Source organism: Notothenia rossii (assembly GCF_949606895.1).
Source record: "Notothenia rossii genome assembly, chromosome: 2".
Lineage (NCBI taxonomy): Eukaryota > Metazoa > Chordata > Actinopteri > Perciformes > Nototheniidae > Notothenia > Notothenia rossii.
The window spans coordinates 9,865,505-9,878,765 of record NC_136904.1 but is presented as its reverse complement, the minus strand read 5'-3'; the positions used below and the strand labels follow the sequence as shown (position 1 = coordinate 9,878,765).

At 41.4% G+C, this 13,261-nt stretch overlaps 2 protein-coding genes across 3 annotated transcripts; both read right to left on the bottom strand.

Moving 5' to 3' along the window:
* Positions 1-1,723: 1,723 nt before the first annotated feature.
* On the bottom strand, positions 1,724-4,843 carry LOC307027966 (UDP-glucuronosyltransferase 2C1-like; the record flags this gene model as incomplete). The annotated part of the gene is made up of 1 exon (XM_079662659.1): positions 1,724-4,843. The coding sequence occupies exon 1, from the start codon at positions 3,332-3,334 to the stop codon at positions 1,724-1,726; it is 1,611 nt and encodes a 536-aa protein (XP_079518785.1). The 5' UTR covers positions 3,335-4,843.
* A 90-nt stretch (positions 4,844-4,933) lies between these two features.
* On the bottom strand, positions 4,934-13,200 carry chrna5 (cholinergic receptor, nicotinic, alpha 5). 2 transcript variants are annotated; one of them, XM_079662838.1, is made up of 8 exons: positions 12,507-13,200; positions 12,016-12,159; positions 9,261-9,412; positions 9,080-9,124; positions 7,879-7,988; positions 7,574-7,751; positions 6,810-7,496; positions 4,934-5,732 (listed from the first exon to the last, which is right to left on the bottom strand). In XM_079662838.1, exons 2-8 carry the CDS (start codon positions 12,104-12,106, stop codon positions 5,574-5,576), a joined length of 1,422 nt encoding a protein of 473 aa, XP_079518964.1. In that variant the 5' UTR covers positions 12,107-12,159; positions 12,507-13,200; the 3' UTR covers positions 4,934-5,573. The 2 variants fall into 2 exon arrangements, with proteins under 2 accessions (XP_079518964.1, XP_079518965.1); XM_079662839.1 differs by having other exon boundaries at positions 7,888-7,988.
* Positions 13,201-13,261: the final 61 nt, after the last annotated feature.

Below are 13,261 nucleotides of genomic sequence, written 5' to 3'. Positions count from 1 at the left end.
AATATTTAGACATTTCATTCTTGGCATCATAGTGATACATACATGATGACGCAACCCAGTCTCACGGCATTTCGTGTTATAGTCACGAAATAAATGTAATCTCTTGATTCGTGTTCACCAACACGATTTCCCCCTTTTTTTCGTGTCCCACAGAACGATTTTAAAAGCAATGTCTTTGTATTAGTAGTATGTTTCGTGCCTGCAACACGTATTTTTGTCCGGTCGGGTCTTGGAAGACCGTGTGGTTCATAAAAACATGTTCTTACTCAATATCAAGCCACGATTATTGTTTTTATGTTAAATTGTATAAGGTCGGACTTTTTGTTGCCGTCCGTGAGGAAAAGAAATGGGGCTCAGAGCCTCAGAATACTGAAATCGGTATTTTTTAAATCTTTTTTTCCTTCTAATTGGTTATTATTTGGTGCAGGCACGAAACGTACTACCAATAGAAATACATTGCTTTTAAAATCGTTCTGTGTGACACGAAAAAAAATGGGAAAATCGTGTTGGTGAACACGAATCAATAGATTACATTTCGTGACTATAACACGAAATGCCGTGAGACTGGGTTGGATGACATGCATATGGTTTTGACTCCAAATTAGTTTATTAACATAACTATTTTATTTTAGAAAAAACATGTGGTATATTTTGAAAATAATCCAGATGAAAAGAGATACGCTAATAGATAGATAGAAAATAGAAAAAAGAGACAAAATGCTAAATAAACAAAAATAAAGACTGTTAATGACTGATAACATTATTATTATTTATCTTTTTAAGTGTCTTTTTTTCAATGTATTTATTTATTTAATATCCACACATTAATTATTTTGGCCAGACGTGGTTAATGATGACATTTAATACCAATCATTCTTTGTTTTCTCCTTTTGTTTTGATTCGACACTGTCAAATCATTCATATACAAGCTGTCTGCATCCCCCATTACCAGTGTCTCCTCTGGAAAGTTCAACCAAAGAGGGCCTGACATTATCTGATAAGAAACGTACTCCATCTGCTGCAGTGACTGTAATGACAAACCCTGTTCTTCATGAGCTACTAATTAAGAGAGGCATCCAATATATGTGTCACTGCTGCTTTCCTCCCCTCTCTCATCGCTGCTGCAGCTCCTGTGGGAAATACAACGGAGCCGCTGACAGAAAGAATCCAGCTACAGCTTTATCATCAGAGCAGCAGTGTGTGCATTGCTGTAAATATTCAATTACTTTACATGATAGTGGCTTTAACTGTATGGCACTATTTTTTCACTTTTAATTTTAACCATGTGACAAACTAGGGCATTTACGTATACTGTGATTATATTTGCAGCCTGTATGGAAAGCAATTTTCTAAACAGATTGCAAATGTGTCAGATAACTAATCATAACTGCTTGCTGTGCCTGCTAAACCTGAATATGGATTGTGTCACAGTGGTTTTTTCACCCATATCTGTGTTGGAAGGGGTTGACCTATTCTCATTGTTACACAGCTTTGTAAAAAAGCCTTACACAACCAGCCTTTATCCAGCATTGAAAACTAACACCATATTCCTGTTATACTGTGAAGGCTTACAAATGCAACCCAACCATAATTCCCCTGCTGCAAGGGTAGCTGGTGGACACTCAATTATGTTAAGTTTTGTTTTTTTCAGGTAATAAAGATTCGTAAACATAATGATGTATAATATGATTGTACAAAAAACAGGACAGAGTTCAGTGGGTTCTCATTTTTTACTTGTTTTCCTTTTCAAGCTTTTCTTACGACATGCAAAACTTACAAACACAAGAGGGAGAAGAGCAATCGCTGCAACAGTAGCCAGAAAAGAAAGCAGTACATCTACAGAGTGGTAGGAATACCAGGGCAGTCTGTAGGACTCTGTTCTCAGGTGAGCTGCACCTTTGTGTCTCATGACAAACTCTATCCAGAAGAGGGCGGTGTCCAGCGGCTTCATCGGCTGATCTCTGTGCAGCCTGGAGAGTCTCTGCATGTTCAACCTGTAGGAGGGCTCATTCAGGACTTCCTGGATGGCATCCTGAAAGTTGTTGTCTTTGTCCACTGTCGCTAGTGTAAGAATCCTAGCTGCTCCTCTCTCCTTTAGACGCAGCAGGTTGTCGTATTGGTCAAAAAACACAGGTATACCAACAACTGGGACACTGTGATAAATAGCCTCTTGGACTCCATTGGTTCCTCCGTGAGCCACAAACAGTTTTATCTTGGGATGTCCTAAAAGGTCATTCTGAGGCATCCAGTCTACTAGCAGAGTGTTGTTGCCCAGAGTGGCTGGTCTCTCACCTTTATGTCTCCAGATGACCTTCTGGGGTAATTTCGCAAAAGTTGCAGCGATTTTGTCCGTCATATCAGCAGGAAGTTCACTTACAAAGGTCCCCAGAGACATGATGATGACCCCATGCTCTCCAGAGCTTTGCACAAACTCCTCCAGGTGCTCAGGGAGAGGTGTTGCTGGTTTGCACTGGAACCCTCCAATATAGACAACATTAGGCATGGTGGGACGAGGGAACTCAAACACAAAGTCCACTCTCATCAGCCACAGGTCTGCTCCCTGTAATAAGTCATTATATCGGACTTCTGGGTCGAAGAACTTATCACAAACAGCTTGATACTGAGGGCGGATAAAAAATGCATCCTGAGCTTGCCAAATGAGAGAGAAAAGGAAGTTCTTGACTCTCTGAATGAAGGTCATTTTGTCTGACAGTCCTGAGCCGGTCAATGGGACATAAGATAAGGGAGACGGTGCAATGGCCCTATGTCCTTCTCCACTAGTTATCCACCGCACATTATAAACCAGAGGCAGCTTAAGAGCGTGAGCCAACAATATACCAGCACCCCACGCCGGGTCAGTAAGCACCAAGTCATACTTACTCTCCTTCAAACTATTCATTAAGTCCTTATCTTTAAACATGCCGGTAGCCATTTTGCACATTATTCTGTGCATGTTAAACATCGCAGCAAACATCTCCGCCTGCAAACTTGCAAAGCTCAAAACTGAGCTCCCTTCTCTTTCTATGGCAAAGATCTTCTTCAGGATCTCGTTGATGAAGTCATTATTAAAGGCCTCAGTGACAGGAACGGTGATTGTGTTGAAGTGCGGAGAGTCATCCTGGATGTACCAGCTTTTATTGGTCCGCACCACATCGACAGAGTGTCCTCGAGAGTGGAGAGCTTCGATCATGACGTCCATGTTAACCCAGTGGCTGCCTTCCAAAGGAACGATCAAAATGTTCCCTCCGTGACACATTCTCCATGACAAGCACACAAAGGATAACAGGAGAAGACATGTTGCATTTCGGGAAAGGGGCATATTTAACCTGAACATGAGAAACAGATAAAGACATCATTATTCACTCTCGAAATCTAACCTTAAATGCTATAAACATATACTTCAATAAAGTACTTTTACATCAAACATTTCCCATTAAAATAATTAAAATACATGCAAGATTGATCTGTAACGTACCTGTTTTACATGAAGTAACTCCGGGTGGCAGGTGCTAAGATGTTTGTGTGAAACGCCAAAGGAAACACTCAATACAAAACTAGAAATTCCATGAAAGCTTATATAAGTGGATTATGGATAATCTTTTCTTTGGGCTTTTCTTCAGGGATGGACAACAATGTGGCCTCTTTGTTGCTGAGAAATGTGTTAAAGCTACTTATTTGTACCTCCTCGAGTGAAATCTGTTCTGAAGTAGCCTTCAGTATTTCTTATTTATAGTCTATAACATGCTCTTTTCAAGAGGGTGCCCATACCAACTAATAGCATGTAGAGCTGTTGATCTTTCAGGGAAGAGCAAAGGGGATCCAAATACTTGTGTCTTGTTCAGATAAAAATGTCTTCAAAGGCAATAATAATGATAACCATGTATCTTTGTATCACTGTTTTTACTGTAAGGATCCCAGACTAATCCAGCTTTTGTGTAGATTTAGTTGCATTAGATGAATCACATGTTTTTTACCATTTTGAATTCCATGCAAAATAAGTGTACCTTTTATAGTTAACGGTAGAGTGGTGTTTTCTGGCAGCTATGAAGATTTTTTGAGCAGTTTAGAAAAATGCACTTTCTTCAGGACCAGTATAAACTGTCTTGTCCATCTTTGTTTGTTTCAAAACAATAAAAACATTGTGTTTACAGTCTCTAGATTTGATGGAGCAGCAACTGAAATTCACAGATTTCATCACTACAATCACCAACATGTTTTTGTAGATGGTGCCTGTGTTGCTTTTGTGTTGCTGTAATGTGCAGACCTGGCCATGCTGAGGCAGTGAAGGCTGAGCTTCTGGAGCACCGAGTGTTCATCAGTCCTTTCTCATTTCTAAATGTTTCTCCTCCTTGACTCCTTTCTCCTCAAGACTCTTCCTTGCCTTCTCCACTCACGATCTCCTCTGGGTGGGACTAAGACACAAGGCAAGGATTGAGAGGAAGGAGGATTTGCAGACTGGGAATTGAGAAATGTATTTTTGTGCTTAGAGATGTTGATATTGGTTTAGTGAACCTAAGGCTTTCTGTTGCATTGCAATGTATTACATCATTTGAGTTACTTGCAGTTTGCTAAAAAACTTCCTGGACATGCATTGCCTCTGTAATGATGTGTTACTAAGAATCGTGTTCCCCGAAGACGAATGCAGGATTTGTCCCGAAGGCAGAAAGGCTTTGAGAGAAACTCAAGTCTGGGCACGAACGTCCGCCTCTTCTTCCCACGCAGTCACGCAGAAGGAATTCAGAAAAACCATGTCACCCTGAAGAGGTGTGGCTTTTGGAATAGCAGTTGGTAGCTTTGCTCTTCTGAATGCACACATGTCAGTGAGACACAAAGGTATTATAGTAGAAGTACGTTGTATACTGTAGGGTTCTTTTCTCACTTCCTTTCTCTTTTCCACTTTCACTTTTGCAACTAGAATAACATAAAAGCAAAGTAAATCCATAAGTTTTATTTTAATTCTGCCTTACAGAATACATAGCAGATATGCAGACACAGAGTAAAATAATGAAGAATGAGAATGAAGGTCTTATTCTATCTATGGTGTATCTGAATATCTAGGTTGGAAGCTGTTATTAAATTACTCTTACGATGTTTAAAGTGAATACAACTACATTTTAATTTACCACACCACCCTGCCACCTCCGTGACCAACAGCCATTAGCCTGATGCTATCCAAAATATCCTGTGAGGACATGTTGTCTGCCAACTAGTATCGCTATCAGACCTCTAAGATGCCAGCAAGTGGAAATGAGTGTATTTCTGTGTGGATGAAACATGGGTGATTTGATCATATATGTTATACATCAATTGAGTATTTAAATGTATCTTTACACTCGGAAATACAGAATAAAAACTCTTATAAACAAAAAAAAGTATTTGAATGATACACTCAGCAAACGAGGCCTCAAATCTGCAGCTTTATCTCTGGCGGATCTGTCAGCCTGAATGTAGTTGGCAGAGTAGGACCATATCTGTGCGGTAATCACAGTATCTCAGTCTTTAAAATCTCAAATATGACCCATAACGACATGTTGATGTGCTTTGCCTCCATTTGCGGTTCGTTTAACTGCGGCTTAGAGGGTACTTCCAGCATGGTTAGGGACGATTATGCTGGCCCATTTGTAAATAACAGGAATGAAGAGGAGCGCAGAGCCCAGGATCGACACCACGAGGAAGGCCCAAAGAAACACTCGATCCAGGACCTGGGCTACACATTTCCAGTCTTGAACCACCTGGAGTACGAGAGAAGCACATGTCAGTTTGTTTCAAATCAGGGAAAGTATTAAAGAGGCCCTATTATGCTTGTTGGGGTTTCCCCTTTCCTTTAGTGTGATATAGGTTTTTCTTCATGTATGATCTGCAAAGGCAAAAATCACAAAGTTCCCTCCAGAGGGGGACATAAGCCGCGTTCACACCGGAGTACTTTTCCCCTTTAGTTCCGTTAGTACCCATTATGTTGGGTTCACACAAAAAAGAGTACTTAGTGCCGGGAACTTTTACCCCCATTTTTAGTGCCTGCTAGAGAGGTGGTACTATCCTGGGGGGGAAAAGTGCTCCAGTTCTGATTGGCTGGGCGAATTGCAAACCACGCCCCGTAAAACTCTGAAAGGTTTTGTGAAGCCGCCATTGTATTTGTGGCATTAGCATTATCATTAGCCCCGCGCACCAACGGAGAGAGAATAACTTATGGCAACACAAAAAAAAATATGGGAGCGGTGGAGTGATGATGAGGTGTCGGCGTTTTGGGGATTTACTCTGAAGGCTTCAGTAGAAGCTGCTGGGAGTCCCGGCAGCTTCTACTGAAGCCAGTCCCCAACTCCGGGGACTTCCGGCCGGGGACTTCGGGCGGCAGTATACGCCGTGAAGTTGTTCGCGGCTTGCCAGTAAACACAAAGCAGAAGAAGATGAAGTCCCGTCAGCGGCTCAATGCGTAATCTTCCCTCAGGGAAAAGTACTCCGGTGTGAACGCGATATGTACTTAGTGCCCTGGGGTAATAAGTGCCGGCACTTATTACTGCAAAGTACGCGGTGTGAACGCTGCTATTGTTACATCACTATGTAATCACAACAGAGCCGGCCAGTTAACCAATCAGACTGGGCTCTGGTTTCAGGCAGAGGGTGAAAAGAGGTGCTGCAGCACAGGCACTAGGAGAAGAATAAAAACCTTTTTGAACATTAAAGCTTGGAAACATGTCACAGTAGAGATGCAAAATACAAAGATGAACCCTGAAAATTAGCATTATATGTCCCCTTTAACCAATTACCTTATTACATATGATGTACAAATACACAAAATCCAACATACTCACCTCTCGGACCTCATTTTCTTTAACCACATGCATGGTTATGTAGCGAATAGAATCCAAAGCTGCTTGTAGGTTATGTCTGGTGTAGAGCAGAGGTGTAAGTTCAGATTTTGAGTTCTTCATCATACCCAGTCCTCCTGCTCTGGCTATATCAGCTGGAGAGTATCGGTCCACATGGCTGCGCATGCACAGCAGCTTAGGCAGTCGATGTAGGAAGATCCTCCTCACCCACGGTGCCATGCCATGATGTGTAGAGGAGGAGCGATGGTGGATGTTGATGGCAAAGACTGTGATGCAGATGGAGAGTGTGACGAAGATCATAGTGAAGACCAGGTACTCCCCGATGAGAGGGATAGTCTTGGAAGAGGAAGGAATGATTTCCTCAATGACCAGGAGGAAAACTGTGAGCGACACCAGGACAGAGGTGCAGAGAGAGATCTTCTCGCCACCGTTAGAGGGCAGATAGAAGACGAGGATGGTGAGGAAGGACAGGCCAATGCAGGGTATGATGAGGAAGAGTGTGTAGAAAAGAGGCAACCGGCGGATGATGAAATAGTAGGTGATGGTGGGATAGGTGCAGCTGCTGTCTGTCCTCAGACCACGGCTGCCTGTGGCCTTCACTATCTCCCATTCACCGTTGTCAAAATAGTCCCGCTTGTCCACGTGGAAGTCCTCAAGAGTTATGTCCACCTGTTAAATACAGAGAGAAATTTCATGTACATTGCTCGTCATGACTAACACTAATTTAATGCAAAGTAAAGTCTCACCTGGGAGCCATCATATGTCCAAGAGCCAAACTTCATTGAGCAGTTCTGGAGGTCAAAAGGGAAGAAGGTGACATCAATGGTGCAGGCTGATTTGTAATTGGCTGGTGGTGTCCACGTTATGGTTCCATCATACTTAACAACTGCCTTAGTGACAGTTCCCTCGAAACGCCCATCTGAACTGTTGAAAGAAATATCATTTAAGACAGTTATGTAACAGCACCGTCAGCATTTCCGTGCGGCCGTGGCTAACAGAAAATTAAATGACTGACACAGATGTAATTTATTCCTTATATAATGGCCCATACTTATCGTACAGTACAACGTCGGGAAGCCAGATCCTGTTAGAAGGGACTCGGATGGCTGTAAGGCCCTGATAGTCATCAGGATTCCATCTTAGTTTCCTGTCAGTCCACTCCTACATAAAGGAAACATTGAACACATTTAACAAAAACATCTACACATAGAGGCTTTTAAGTGAAGGTTTAACCGTTGGCACAACAGCAAATAAGCATATTTCCCATAATGTCAGATTAGAACATTCAAACCACAATATGCTAAAAACCAAGTTAGTTTAGCACTAAGCCTGAAAAGAAGGGGGAAGTGTTTTTATGGAAGTGTGGGCAACCGGTTTATACTGAACAATGTCCTAATTAGTTTAGAAGTCCTGGTAAGTGGATTTGTAACCTTTGGATAGAGCAAGGCTAGCTTTTACATCATTAGTCTTTATGCTAAGCTAGGCTAACCGGCTGCTGGTTTTAGCTTCATATTAACTGTATCAATTCTCTGATGTAACTCTTGGCATAAAGACCAATGCTTGGATGTGGTATATTATGTGTAATGTTATATTTTGCTAGCATTAATATAGCACAATGTACCAAATCTCTTTAATGTGTAAAATATGCTACACGATAGATTCCTTGTGAAAGAAAGAAACGCTGGAGGGTAAACCAGTGTATGAAAAAAACTGTAGTTCGGTATTCCTTTTTCTAAATCAAAAAAGTGACCTCCAAAAGATTGCGATAAATAAAATCACTAAATCTGACACTGAAATACTTTGCAAATTACATGCTTGATAGATAGACATCACCACAGGGGGCATTGCCCTTCCATCAGCCTTTTGGCAAGAGGTACTGTAATCCATCACTTTGAAAGGGAGCAACTGACCCCAATGACAGAGTCTAGTCTGTGGTGATAACTCAAAGGAAGCTCAACAGACAGGACACTCAAAGACATGAATAAGGCTGACAGGAGTTGGGAAGAGGCGGCTGGTGGAGCCAGGTGCGTGGGCACAGGGCCCAAAGGACTGATATGAGAACTGTCAGTGAAATGCCACCAGACCAGATTAAAAAAGGGTGACTTGTTGCCTCTAAATGCCATGTTATGTCAGAGGTTGTTAAAGAGTATTTCCTCAACCATTAAATAAACACTATCAGCAATACCTTAAATCTGCATGATTACAAATGATAGTTCATTGTAATGTTTAGGTTAGATGTGAAGTACACTTGCCTGTTTCATCCACACATTGGTTGTCATTCGTTGATTTTTCTCATCCTAAAACAGTGTAAACAGTTTCAATTAAAAAGTAGCCAAGTTGAAGGAAATGTATGTTTTACATTCATAGGCTGTAGTTAACACATCAGAGACTCACGACTGAATTATATCAATAATCAGTGCTTTTCTTTCTTACCACATCAACTAGCTGGGAGATGGCCAGGCCAAACTTCACGCTGATCGTCTGGTTCAGGTATTCCACTGGCCGGACCCATTTCTGGTAGTTTACAAAGAGGTATTTGAACAGCTTATCCTCTGCTTTTGCGAAAGCGGAGAGTTTTGGAACCCCTAAATGGTGTGGAAAAATGTAATGTTATGTAAAAATAACATTTTATAATTCAGTTCATACCAACTTAAATGTATTTCAACGAATGCAAAAGCATCTTTGATTTATTCAGTCGTCCAATGTTTGATAATTAATCCATATACAGCTATGTTTCCTTTATTCTCTCAAATTGCACTGCAACGTAGACTATGGATATTACCTTCGTGGTATAGCTTTGGTTTCAAGATGCAGAAAAACAAAAGGTTTGAGCAATACATACAATCCTCACAATGTATGAAGGCCTAAAAATCAATGCTCAGATGATTAGATGTGACCCCTGCTCTCTATCAGAAACAGAGATAACAGGTGTCCTGAAATGCCTTAAAGAAAGCAGTATCAACAGCAAAGGATATATTCAATAAAGCAGTCAGGGTTACTTGTCAACAGGAGCCCACATTATAGACTGTATATGAGAAGTAGACATAGTCATCTTAATAGGAAAAGAGGGTGGAGGTACAACCAAAACACGAAACAAAACATTTGTAACTGACCAAATGAACTGAAAACACACTGTGAAATGGTAAAGGTTATAATAAGATGAAAAATTCAAAACACCAAGGCCGGAAAATACTCATAATAATCCCAAGGTAGACAAGCCCTTAATACGCTGCTGGATCATCTATTTTAATCTAAATTGGACAATAATGTTGTGATGAACAAGTTGTGAAACCGTGTTTTGGAGTGAGGAGTAGGATCATCTTCTATGCAACCAGTACATGTGGGCCTGTTGGTCAACAGTACTTCTACTTAGGAAACCTGCTCAAAGTATAAACTATATATTTTGTATCATTCAAAAAATGACCCTGAGACTGGGTGACAAAACACGTAGATATTGCGTTATGTGCAGTTACAAGATGAATCTATTGTATATAGCAGTGCAGACAGAATCAGTTAAACTGGTTCATTGTTATCCTGAAGAAGAGCACATATTGATTACATTTTGAATTACACTCTATCTTTGACCCTGCTCTTTAAATCTTTCACCAATGCGGTTATAAACTCAATTTATGGATGGAGAATGCGGCTGGAAATCTAAACCAAGACTGACCACAAATGTATGGTGTCACCCTCTCAGACATGTGTGCGGATCAATAAAAACAAGGCTGCAACACCCTCAATCAATGACTGTGTGATAAGCAAATTCATCATTTCTACAGCACCTACTCCCACACCAGCATTTTGCTCGACTGAAAAGCAAGCTGCTGGATTCTACATTTTCTGTTAAAGTGTGTGATTGATGAAATGCATATATAAGGTGTGTGCTATAAGTTAAAAGGGAATGCTCATTTGCACCTCATGCTGAGCAAGATTAATATTTAATATGAACATCTTATTCCTTGGTCAATACTGTCTGTAAGGTGCAGTTGGTTTTATAACAAAAACATCGATAACATGTAATACATAATGTATGTTCTGTGTGCTCTTGTACAGATGGTGAGGATTACAGTGAGACAAACAGTAATAACCTCCCCCCTTATTCCTCACCCATGTTCCTCAGCTGCCCACAAGCAGCATCTTCCAAGTTTACAACCGAGTGTATCACCTGACCCGGTCACGTGACCTCCAAACTGAACTGTATTCATCTTAGTTTACTTAGAAGGAAAGATAGCCGTCATTTAACTTAAGGTGAAAAACTTTACTATGTTGTTTGCTCCTGTTGTTGTGCCCGCTTTGACCATTTACTGCCAGCCTCATTGTATTGCGCATATTATACGGCTTTCCTGGACTAAAAAAGTATTGGGAAATGGACACTCAAACCTTTTTTCGACTAATCATTTAGTTGATTTAATTGTCAGATCTGTAAAACCGAGTTCCTCCAAAAAGTGACATGCAAAAGCATCACTTTTAATCTCGGGTCCAAGAGATGTGCTCTGAAGTTTCTTGGAAGTTAGTAATTCAGCATGAAAACTAAAAAATTACTAAATAATCAAAGAGGTCTTACGGATTGAGAACAAAAGGAAAATGAGTCAAGAGGGGGAAGCCCTGATTTCATAATGTGGAAATATCTGGAAGCTAAGGCAACATGGATGCTTTGTGTCAGAAAAAATAGACTTGTAACAAAATAAAACCAACGTTATTTCACAAGTTGTTATTATGTCAGAGAACTCTATTGTTCAACTCTCTTCCTATCCTGAGTTGTCCTTTGACCAAATGGGAACTATAACCTTGTCCTTGTGCCCGAGTTGTAACCATGACAGTTTTTCCCATCTATCCAACATGGCATGAATGCCACAGCATGAATCCACCATTCTCCAGGTCCACATTGATTATGTGTTACTTAACAAAGATGATCTTGTAAATGGTAAATCCCTACAAAGACAGCCAGGACTAGGAAGCCAGATAACAAATTGAAATCGTTAACCCCCCTACAAATGTAAAACTGTACTGTTGTAAACTGAAATCAGTACTTTGATTTGTCTCTTCAAGTTCTCTACTCTTTACTGACCATCTGACGATCTGACTGACATCTTCTTTCTTTGATTCTTAATATCCCTTAGAGACCAACTTAGCTGCAACTATACCATCTGTAATTGGATGAGGCATTCCCAGTCCTTGAGAAACTTACGCAACGAGTGGCACAGGTGGCAGCAGCAGCAGAGCAGCGGCAGCAGCAGCAGCAGTGCCAGAGAGGTGGCTGCCCCCCCTGCTCTCAGCATCGTATCAGAGGTGGCACTGGATCCACACGACTGGTCCCTCGGGCATCACAGAGCTGGAAAGAATATCAATAACAGTGGTTATGAAAGAGCTGCTTTTGTGTACAGGCCAACATCTGAGCAATAGCTTCAATCAAACCTGGGTTAAGGGTTCAAATCCCCAGGCAGCCAACCCTCCTCCCCTCTAATGAAGCTATACGTTCAACCACAGTTCCTGATTTCAGTGAACAAGCTGTGCAAAGCTTAAAACCCTAATGACGTCCATACTAAACAGTATCCATTACACATTTTATAGCATCCTTTACAAGCCAAGAATGCAATCTGTCATCACCTTGCTAACTTGACCCTCTCTAAGGTGATTAATACATTTCATAGAGTAAGCATTCAAATGATGTATACATACCCACTCTGAGTGTCTCCCATTAAATCCCAGTCCAGAGTGGCAGCAGTGGTGGAGGCGATGGGAGTCTTGACGACAGCGACGGTGCAGCTCTAGCGCTCCTCCATTCCATGCAGGTTCTTTTTCTCGCCTCAAACAGATGCTGCTTCACTCCCTGCTGCTTCCAATAATGAACGGGCAATGCATCCTCCTCTCCTGCTCCTCCTCCTCCTCCTACAGAGAATCCGCCCCCCCACACACACACCTCCCCTTCTCCTGGCATTCTGTGGTCACCAATCATAAAAAGGGATAGTCGACGCCTCCGTGCAGCGGCCACCTCACTTCACTGCCTCTCCACAGCAGCATGCGGGAATCACAAGTGCAGCTTTGCCACTGAGCCTGTGATGTGATGATACATGCCTCTTTATATGTGTGTGTGTGTGTGTGTGTGTGTGTGTGTGTGTGTGTGTGTGTGTGTGTGTGTGTGTGTGTGTGTGTGTGTGTGTGTGTGTGTGTGTGTGTGTGCTTCCATGGCGACAGCGTATTGGGGGCCCCATATTATTTGGGATGGGGGCAGGGGGCAATAATCTGCTTTTGTTAAACCATCCCCTACATATTCAGTTTTCAGTTGTATCTTGTTATTATGTGCTCATAAAACACTTTGACATTACTTCTGCATTTCTTTTTGATTCATTGAAATGTAATTGACAAACTAAGTCATAACATACAATACATTCAGATACGTATATATATATATATATACGGTCAAAAAGGCCTGC